Source organism: Ruditapes philippinarum, unplaced genomic scaffold (assembly GCF_026571515.1).
Source record: "Ruditapes philippinarum isolate M1 unplaced genomic scaffold, ASM2657151v2 ctg7835_1_1_1_1, whole genome shotgun sequence".
In the NCBI taxonomy this organism is placed as follows: Eukaryota; Metazoa; Mollusca; class Bivalvia; order Venerida; family Veneridae; genus Ruditapes; species Ruditapes philippinarum.
In genome coordinates this window covers 55,468-65,541 of record NW_026858236.1, presented here as the reverse complement: position 1 = coordinate 65,541, position 10,074 = coordinate 55,468, and the positions used below count along the sequence as shown (strand labels likewise).

General features: G+C 33.2%; 1 protein-coding gene across 1 annotated transcript; it reads right to left on the bottom strand.

The window, feature by feature from the left end:
- Positions 1 to 2,308: 2,308 nt before the first annotated feature.
- LOC132752563 (uncharacterized) lies at positions 2,309 to 9,692 on the bottom strand. Its single transcript, XM_060742901.1, has 4 exons — positions 9,331 to 9,692; positions 4,506 to 4,669; positions 3,578 to 3,667; positions 2,309 to 3,168 (listed from the first exon to the last, which is right to left on the bottom strand). The coding sequence occupies exons 1-4, from the start codon at positions 9,341 to 9,343 to the stop codon at positions 2,614 to 2,616; spliced, it is 822 nt and encodes a 273-aa protein (XP_060598884.1). The 5' UTR covers positions 9,344 to 9,692; the 3' UTR covers positions 2,309 to 2,613.
- Between the last annotated feature and the right edge of the window lie 382 nt (positions 9,693 to 10,074).

Genomic DNA, 10,074 nt, shown 5'->3' with positions numbered 1-10,074 from the left:
AAAATTTCTATTTTGTTTTGTTTTAAAAACATTGAACATTTCTGTACTTCTGGCATTCTGAGTAGACATAGAGTTTTGTTTGCTAATTTTTTATGATACTGTTGTTGTAAAGAGGTGATTGCCTTACAGAGGTTTGAGATGTAATTTCCTGTCATTATAATATAACATTAATTTACATAAATCAAAGAAGATTAAGTTTAAAATGTATAAACATGTGTTATAAATTGCTGTAATATAAAATTGATATTACTTTTGTGATTTCATATTTACTTCATTAATTGTTATAAAGCCATTATTAGTATTGATGGCTTATGTAATAGCCAATTAAAATATCTTTGTCCTGTTAACTGATCCAGTATGAAATAACTTTATTAACGTAATTATTATGTGATAGATTTTCATACAAGATTTTTGACACAATGATGTCTACCTACAAACTGATGACATTTCTGGTAGAATAATTGAGCCGCGTCAAAACTAACATAGTGGGTTTGCGACCAGCATGTGTCAAGACCAGCATGTGTCAAGACCAGCATGCGTATCCGCACAGTCTGATCAGGATCCATGCTGTTCACTATCAGTTTCTCCACTTGTAATAGAGTTGGTAAGCGAACAGCATGGATCCAGACCAGCCTGCGCGGATGCAGGTCGCAAACCCATTTTGTTGGTTTTGTCGTGACGCGGCTCATATATTGAAATAAAAGACTTCTTTTCATATGACTTTACTCTTTAGAATGGTTTATAGTTATTTTAAAGATATTTAACATAGAGGAGTACGGGACTGTGTCACAGACTTAATATCACTTGACCTTCAACACTAGCTGTTAGTTCAAATCTCATCAGAAAAAATTGGAGTCTTTTCAAGTTAGGAAGTTGTCAGGAAGGTTGGTGGTTCCACTTGCGTACCCTCAAATTAATGAAATAATATCCTAAAGTATGTTCTTCCACCAGTAAAGCTAGAATGTATAAGCTTTAAAGCCACATGCATGAATACAAATTATGGCATATACATGTAGTGTACACAAGACATGTATCTGGTAAATCTAGACCGATGCCATAAAGATAAGCCTTCTAACTATCAATGACTAATAAAGGCCCCAAAAAGTCTTGGAATTGGCCTTCATGTACTAATTCAAATATAAATCTAAAATATTCTGTTGATTAGTCTGGTGAAATTCTTTTTCCACCCGTGTAGAGGCAGACCAATCTGCAGCATATAATTCTGTGCAGTTTGACCAGGTTTGAACATTGCTACTGGTTAACAAACTATATTAATGATGTGCAGAGCACAGGTTTGACCTTTCTCAGGTCAAGGTCAAGGTTACACTTAAGTCATTTTGTATCAATATCAAAATTTTGTGTGCTGAACCAATAGAAAGAAATTTATTATTAGACGCCGCGTACACGCGACGTCTAGTAGATATGCATTCGTTCAGTCAGCAATGGGGAAAATTTTAGTCTTGTTTATTATCTGAACTACGGCCATATTATCGCAATTGAATCTGATTGTTTTGTTAACTAAATCCGAGCCCCAAATACATAACGCGACAAAAATGGGGAATAACTCTAACGCTGTAATATCGGATGTAATTCCGCGTTTGTGCCATAGCTGGGGCCATTTGCATGGCACGCACTCAAGGGGCAGGACGTGAAGTGGTTGCACACTTGGTCCAAGCGAGCGAATTGGTTGCAAACTTGACAAAATGGCGAACACGGCGTGATTTTTTGAAACGGGTGAACAAATTTTTGCCAGGCAAGTGGGTTTCTTTGTTATTTTGAAGTTCATTAGTATGTCTATTCCATAATGCAATATATATGCCACACTCGGATTAAAGGTTTCAGCATCCTAGGTTCTGTTTTGACGAAGTTATTGAAGATATTAACTGATCATGTACATATTTTTAATTTTGACATGTGACTGTTCTGGTCGGTTTTTCTCCTTATTCGAATTTGTAAGTTTTGAACTGCATTTAACAATAACAAAATATGTTTCTGTCAATGCTGTACAAATGGTTTAGTTCGCAAATGAATTGCACCGTGTCCGTGTAATAGGTTGAAAGAGTACATATGTGGGCTCCAGTCTCACCTCATATACAGACTCAATCAAACCGAGTCTGCAATGCTTGTGTAATTTTGTTGTGATTAATGCTTCCGAGGGATCACTTTGTTTCCTGACTTTTATACTTCACAACAGCAGGTGTCAAGTGCCGTGTGGCAGCTGTTAAAAGTTGCCCGTACTTCACTTCAGTGTTGCCAAAATATACGATGTGTTTTCACTTTTCAGACCTCGTGAATTTTTAACAAAAGCTAATGGTCAAAATACATGTTTTGTTTTTTATTTGATATTTAATATCAGAAATTATATTCGACGTAAACAATACCACTAATGGATTTAAATAACAAACATAAATCTTTTTAAAAAAAAAAAGATAGAAAAGGTTGTATAAATTGTCACATCAATGAAGTACATGTATGAACAAACACATTAAACTACAATTTGTTGGTCAAAATGTTAAGTTAATCACTGGCAATATTTTCAAGGTATTGATCAATATGTTTATCATTTAATATAGTCAAATGGGCAGAGTAAAATTTATTTAAGTTAAGTTCCTCCTACTTGACATCATAATAATTGGGCGGCGGTGCTGTGGGACCGGTTGTACTGAATCCCGGATACGAAGGTGGAGGCGGTGGATATACACCAGTTGAATACTGTGTCTGTTGTTGTTGTTGCTGCTGTTGTTCAAACATCTGTCGTTGGAGATCAAGTTGTTGTTGTAGCAGACGATTTTGTGCCTCCAACTGACTAATCTGTGCATCATTTACATTCATACCGGTCTGGACTGTATTGGTTTGGAAAACAGTGGGCATTGTTGATTGTCCGTTAGTATTTATAAATACCATGCGACCCCGCCTTCCGCGCTGTATGTGCACGCCAAAATATGAACCGTATGTACACACAATACACATTGAGAATATTGTAAGAAATATTGCACCAATGCAGCCAAGTAGAATTATTAATGCAAGCGTTTTCTTTGGTCCGTCATCTTCTTCGTCCTCATCTCGAAAGCTAGATGATGTGGAGCTAAATCCCCCTACCCCCGCACTAACACAGCCGATAAAACATCCCATTATAGTGAACATAGATAAAATGTACTGTCCCTGCATCTGAAAATATATGTCAATACTTTGATAAATTATGATTTATGATCGATAGATAAACAGGCATTTTCCTTCATAAATTTACTATTATTACCCAAGTTTAGTGTGCGGAGAAGAATGATTATTGTTATATATTAAAGATCACAAAAATGTATCACATTAGCTCTCCTTTCTCTGTATTATGTAATGTACTATAAGCTATATATCTGAAGTACATGTATGTAGGGGCGTCCCTGGCCGAGTGGTATAGGTTTAGGTCGTTGGCTTCACGTAAAACACAACAACAAAAAATCATGTATTTATGAACTTAACAACTTTTGTAAAATCGATAAATTTAACATACTATCAGTCTCGTAATATGTATCTTTTTCGAATTATCATTTACTTTTAATGGTATTCACAATACACAACTTACGGCGCATGCCAGTTCTCTCTTTTTCACATCACTATCAGCCGAAGGTGCCTTCACTAAAATGCACCAGCAAACTGCTGAAGAGGTTAGCGTCTGAAAAAAAAATCAATTTTTATCAACAATGTTATTTTTTCATGAAAAATTTCTCAATAAATTAATGTATGGTATGAAAGTCAGAAAGTTCCCTAATTAAGCCTAAATTCACATATTACTGACTTACATAACATTTAGATATCAATTCATTCAGGCAAATAAGCTCTGTATAGTTTGAATAAAAGGTATAAGATTTTATGAAGCATTTAAATAAGTAATTCAGGAGAATAACGTATCAAAATGTGTATAATATAATCACTTTTGAAAAAAAACATCGATTTGGGGCGTTTTATAAAAAAATATACTGCCGCAGAGTATAAACCTTATTTACATTTTCCAGCATTTTGTTTCTAACGATAAACTATGGGCAAATAATTATTAATTCCATAGATTAGTACAGTAACGTAGCGTGACAAAGTCACATTTTTAGGTGTAGTACACAACTACACATAAACATGCTTTCTCTTGGAAAACGATTCATCCGAGTGTCATTAAATAATCATAATAATAAAATAATTAATAATCATCATAAATAATTAATAATAATAATTTAAGTAAAAGTTTGGTTTTCCATTTCAATCAACGATATGTAACGGGATAAAACTATGGTAAAGGAAGTGGGTCAAGGTTGTACGCAGTAGTCTCCCTTGTGAGGAAATAAAGCAATCAAAATAGTACAATTTTTTATTTGCGAATCAAACAGTTTGTCTTAAAAAACAATATCACAGGAATGTATAATTTACCAACATTTTCAAACGTTATGTGGTACATTTACAAATATGTTAGTTAAGTTCAATAAAATATTAAAATGACATTGTAAGAAAATATCATGTTATACCAGTATTCCTACTATGAATCCACCAAGAAAATAAGGCATTCCAAAATCCTCCGAACTTTTGTTCATCACAGCGATAATTCCACATGTCAGCAGACCAATTCCAAGCAGCCCAAGTAGGCCTCCCAAAATCTTGTAGAATCGCAGGGCCTTGTCACGTCCTTCTTCTATGAAAACAAAAGATAAATGTTTCATTTCTTATATTATATGCAAGACGCGATAAAATGTTTATTACTCTATACACATTAGTTCCTGTGTCCAGGAAGGTTTTTTTTATTACATTACATGGAACTTACTAATTTGATTTTGAATCTGGAGTTCAAAGAATGTTCGATGCCATGATCGGGTTTTGTGCTAACTTAGCCAATTTTGCGCTGTTTTTTTAAAAAGCTGCACGTCTCCAGATGAACCAAAATATTTCAAGAAATTCAAACTTTAGAAAAAATAATTAAGATCTTAAGAAATGTAAAAAGATTCAATATTTAATTAGATATTTACATGTTTTGTGCGATTAATGACTGATTTTTTTAGAATTTTATCACTATAATTTTACTGCGTTACTAACGCAGTAAGAGATATTTATGTATATTTTGACCTCGTTTTGGTAACTTACGTTGATTGAAAGAGCCGTTTGCAATGTGTAAACTACTGTCTTTGTTCACTTCACAATATTATACTTTTCATTACATTTTCAAAATTTTCATGAAAAATAGCATGAATCTTGAGGCATGCTGCTTTAAATGGTATATACAGTAAAACCCTCAATAAGACCAACATCGGGACTGGACTAAAGTGCTCTTATATCAATCAAGCAGATAATAACAACATAACAACACATTTAAGATCTAGGAAGGTGTTGACTTTAATATCAGTGGTCTCAATAGTGAGGTCAAATAAAGAACAAAACAAAGAATTGGGACTGAATTTGGTGGTCTTAAAAGTGGATAAGTGAGGTGGTCTTAATTCTGGATCATGTTATCATTGACATAAAGAACAGACAATTTTGTCAATAGCGGGTGGTCTTAATTCTGAGGTGGCTTTTTAGAAGGGATTCTACTGTAATAAACTTTAGCATAATACGAGTACGACTTCAAATTACCACTTTAATAATCAAGTTTGATGCATTCTAAAAAGACAAAGAGTTGCTATTGATACATACACGAATTTTTGTAATAATTTGACATTTATATTAAGCCTCGTAATAAATAATAGATGAATGGTGAAATAATCAACAGTGATAATATCGGCCATTTTTACCCAAATCAATATTCAGCATGGCCTGACAAAATATTGGTTAAAGTAACCTTGCGTTCATTCTTTTCAAAAGTTAGTTGTACATTTCAAAAGATTGTCTATTTTAATAGGGGTTAAACGATACTAGTAATTCATTTTTTACAAATGTTTAGGATAAAAAATAAAAACTGCCTTAATAATTAAAGACTGCCTTAATATTATTTTATAAAATGAACATGGCAGATAGTTTATGAAGGATATTTATAGATATTTATGTGGCGGTTAATCAGGTGATGTTTATATTAAACTAAATACAAACATATGACAAAATGTAAAGTTATTTAAATTTTACATGAACACTCGCTATTTACTTTTGGATGGGCATAACGTCACTTTGAATTAAAGGTTTTTCGTAGCGTGCAATACGTACATAACACAATGACTTGGTTAAAAACAATGTATATAATTTGGTAAGTAAACCTATAACAAGCTTTCATTTAGTTGTATAGTTTTTGTAAGGTCACGTTTTGGCAAACAAAATATCAAAATATATGGTTGTTTACATACATACCTTACAACAATAAAAAACACTTCACTTTTTTTAAAAGCGAGTGTGTATATAGCTGTAGCAATAATATAGCAAGTTTTACCTTTAAGTCATTTTTCTGACGTTTTTTGTTATCTTTTTTATTTCATTTGATACGAATAGCTGTGTACATTTTGTAAAATAACCTTAATCGTATACAGTATTACATATTATTTAAATTGTATAATATATACTAAGTGTTTTGCAGTTAAAACTAGGTTGCTATTAATGACACTATATAGGATGGAACCCAACTGAACAAAAACAACACATATTAAACGTTTAAATACAAAATGGCGGCGTAAATATATAGAGGATATTTGTTTAGTTCGGTGTAAGATCGGAATATATTTCACCGAGTGAGCACCAAAAGGAATATTTCACGAGTGGCGCAGCCACGAGTGAAATATGAACTTTTGGTGTTCACAAGGTGAAATATATTTCGATCTTACACTAAACTAAACAAATTTTCTTTTTATTATATGCAAAGAAACGTTTTAAAAAAGACATTAAACCTAATACTGAATGAAAAGCGCGCCAAATAATAATACAACGTGACGTCATGTAAGACGCACGTCATTAAGTTGGTACCCAGTTCTGTGCATGCTTGTATTTCACTGAAACAACGTAAGGGGCTTAAATTTAAAAACAGTGAAATTATCAAAGTGGTAATTTTACTGTTTCAAACAGTGAAATTACCAGTTTTTATATCACTGATATATTTCAATAAACCACCGAAAAGCATGTAATAAAAACATGTCATTACAAAACAAGAGGAAATCCTAATTATATTACGTTCATTTCAAATCTGCTGTAAATTGTTGCTACTGTGATTCGATTAAATTTTTCCCTTTATTTTATGTATTAAAACGGTCTTTTTCTCTTTTAAAAAAACTACATTTAAGACTGAATTTCATGATAAGAAAGTTAAGTTATATATGGTGAGATAAGAAATATTTTATTTATTTACCACCATCGCATGTGCTTGTATAAGTAGTTTATTGTATTTGTACGTATAAAAGCTTATACGCGCGAACATGTTGACTATTTCGTGCATCCTTATAATAGCACGTGCGTACAAATTTATCATTACGTGCACCAGTAATGCCTTTAAGTGTAAATATGTCAACTATCAGGTCCGCACGTGTTAACCATTACGTAACAAAGTTGATTGTCAACGCATGTGCTTGCTGGTAGTACTGAACCAAAAAAGAAACTTTCGCAAAGTATGTGCCAGTTGTTCAAGGGTACCACTTAGATGTTCACACTTATATACATGTAGTAGCTTGTAAAACTCGTTTTGTTTGCAAAATCGGTCAACTAATCCCCGTATAAAAGCCCGATATGTTTATTCAACATAAAAATCGAGTTTCAAAAGGATTGAAAAACTGTACTAACATAATATTATCTACATTCAAACTTGGAGAAAGTTTCTTTTTTGTTTCAGTATATATCTTTTATACCGCCGTACTGAAATAACCTGATTACTAAAATATATTGTCACTGTCATATAATCCCATTACTAGTTCATGCATGCCAATATTTTCATCACCTCTTTCAAAAGGGAAAGTTTTCGACATACATATTTATTGATTTATAATTCGTTTTAATACTTGTTATTTCCTATCTATTCTTGTTTAAAGCAAGTAAACAAGAATACAAAGGTATTTTATTTTTATCCGTCGAACTGTTTGTTTTTATCAAATCAACATTTGTATAGTGGTGTGATATACAACAAGAAGAGAAGTATCTATAGATATATTTGATATTTTACATCTTTCCGTCAAGTGGATCTAGTTACATTTGATTATAATATGAGCCGCGTCACGACAAAACCAATATAATGGGTTTGCGACCAGCATGGATCCAGACCAGCCTGCGCATCCGCGCAGTCTGATCAGGATCCAGACTGTTCGCTATCAGTGTCTCTACTTGTGATAGGGTTTGTAAGCGAACAGCATGGATCCTGATCAGACTGCGCGGATGCGCAGGCTGGTCTGGATCCATGCTGGTCGCAAACCCATTATGTTGGTTTTGTCGTGACACGGCTCATATCTTGTTCACATTTATTTCTCCATACTCGGCTTATTTTCCTCATTTGTAGTCTTACCTTTGTATATATGCATTGACTTGAAACCAATGTTTTACAATTTAACAATATCCTTTTTTAACGTTTGAAAGAATATGACACATCTTTTTGTATTTTTAACTCGGTCATTTTTTTCTTCAGTCATGTACCTTGTTATTGTCATGAATGTGTTTTTTTGGTTTTCTTTTTTGTGGTGGGGGTGGGGTTGGCAAGTAAATACGCAGATGATAAGGTTGGATTAAAGTGCCTCCTGGTTTTCCAGCGACATGGCAGTGTGCCCCAAAAGAGTGGGTGGTCTCGAGTTCGATTCCCGAACAGTTCTAAAGGATTCTCAGTCTTTTATATTGGCACCGAGCGTAAAATCGACACGGACAGATAAAGATCTACATGTATAGGTAACGCCTTGCCTAGAACGTCTCACAGAGGTTCATGCTCTAAAATTCGCGGACGTAGTTCGATTCCTAGCCATGACAGAATGCTTTTATAGTCGGTTACAGACATGTAACTTGTGTTGTTGTTCACCTCACAAGTTCAGTGACAGTGTCTTATTAGTAACAAATTAGGATTTTGCAATAATTATTAGTTTTTTAGTCTTTTACAAAGCTAAATATCCTCAATGGAAGTGTCCACATTAACAATAATCCATTCAATATTTAGTGGGATAGTGGTGGACGGGTGTATATCCATTTGTTTTCTGCTTTAATGCTAGTATGTATCCGAAAATATCGAGATTGGCACTGTATAAAACTATGAACACTTTTCATTCCCATAATTTCTGGAAAGATATTCTTATAAACTTTTATGGAAACAGTCATAAACTGTTTCCCTGAAAGAGGTAACCATTCACTATATTAAATGTTATTGACTGAATATGTTAAATATATAATAGGAATACAATGTATAATAAAAAAGGCACTAACCTTCGGCTGTCATCTTTACTCTGTATAATATAAAAGTTCCTTTTTGAAAATATATATATCACTATTTGTAACTCCAGATTTTTAAACGTATTCTTCAAAACATTATACACCTGTGTAATATTTTACATATTATTTGTCCTAGTTTTTCATCGATTGAATTTCTTCAGCGTCGTTTCACTAGCTACAGGAAGGTTTTGTATTTCAAAATGTTTCATCGATCTCCATAAATATCTAACCTCTATGTTTATCTCAGGATACATGTGTATATATTATTAATTCACTCGTGTATAAAGTTAAGTGCTCTATTTCCCAATGTACGGTCAATATATAAGCATTCCAATACGGATCGCTTTATTTGTTTATACGTTAGAGTTAACGTAAACAAGAGTGATCTCTTTCGGAGGCATACGGTAGATCGCCCTCGATGTCGATACGACCAACAGTTGATATTATTACCCCTCACTTTTTTGTAATGTAAATTTCCCATAGGCCGCGGGGAGTTATTCTTACTGTTAAAGCAAGTGTGCCATGTGACTAAGAAATTTGTACTGTTACAGGGTAAAAATCTATAATTATTATAGATGTTGAAATATGATTTTTTTTCAAAACGGCTTATATTATGTTTTTTTAATATATATGATCAGTACATGTGCTGGGATTGACAAATATGCATTTTATTTGGATTTTAAAGGCGTTTTGAGCTCCAAACCCCAAGTGTCTGTGAGATTTAGTTGAAAATTCCAA

What these genes read in the sequence shown, in the direction of transcription:
- LOC132752563 (XM_060742901.1), bottom strand. An exon ending in GATTCATAGTAGGAATACTG is followed by an intron (nt 3,668 to 4,505) that starts GTATAACATGAT and finishes TTTTTTTTTCAG; the next exon opens with ACGCTAACCTCTTCAGCAGT. An exon ending in AGAGAGAACTGGCATGCGCC is followed by an intron (nt 3,169 to 3,577) that starts GTAAGTTGTGTA and finishes ATATATTTTCAG; the next exon opens with ATGCAGGGACAGTACATTTT.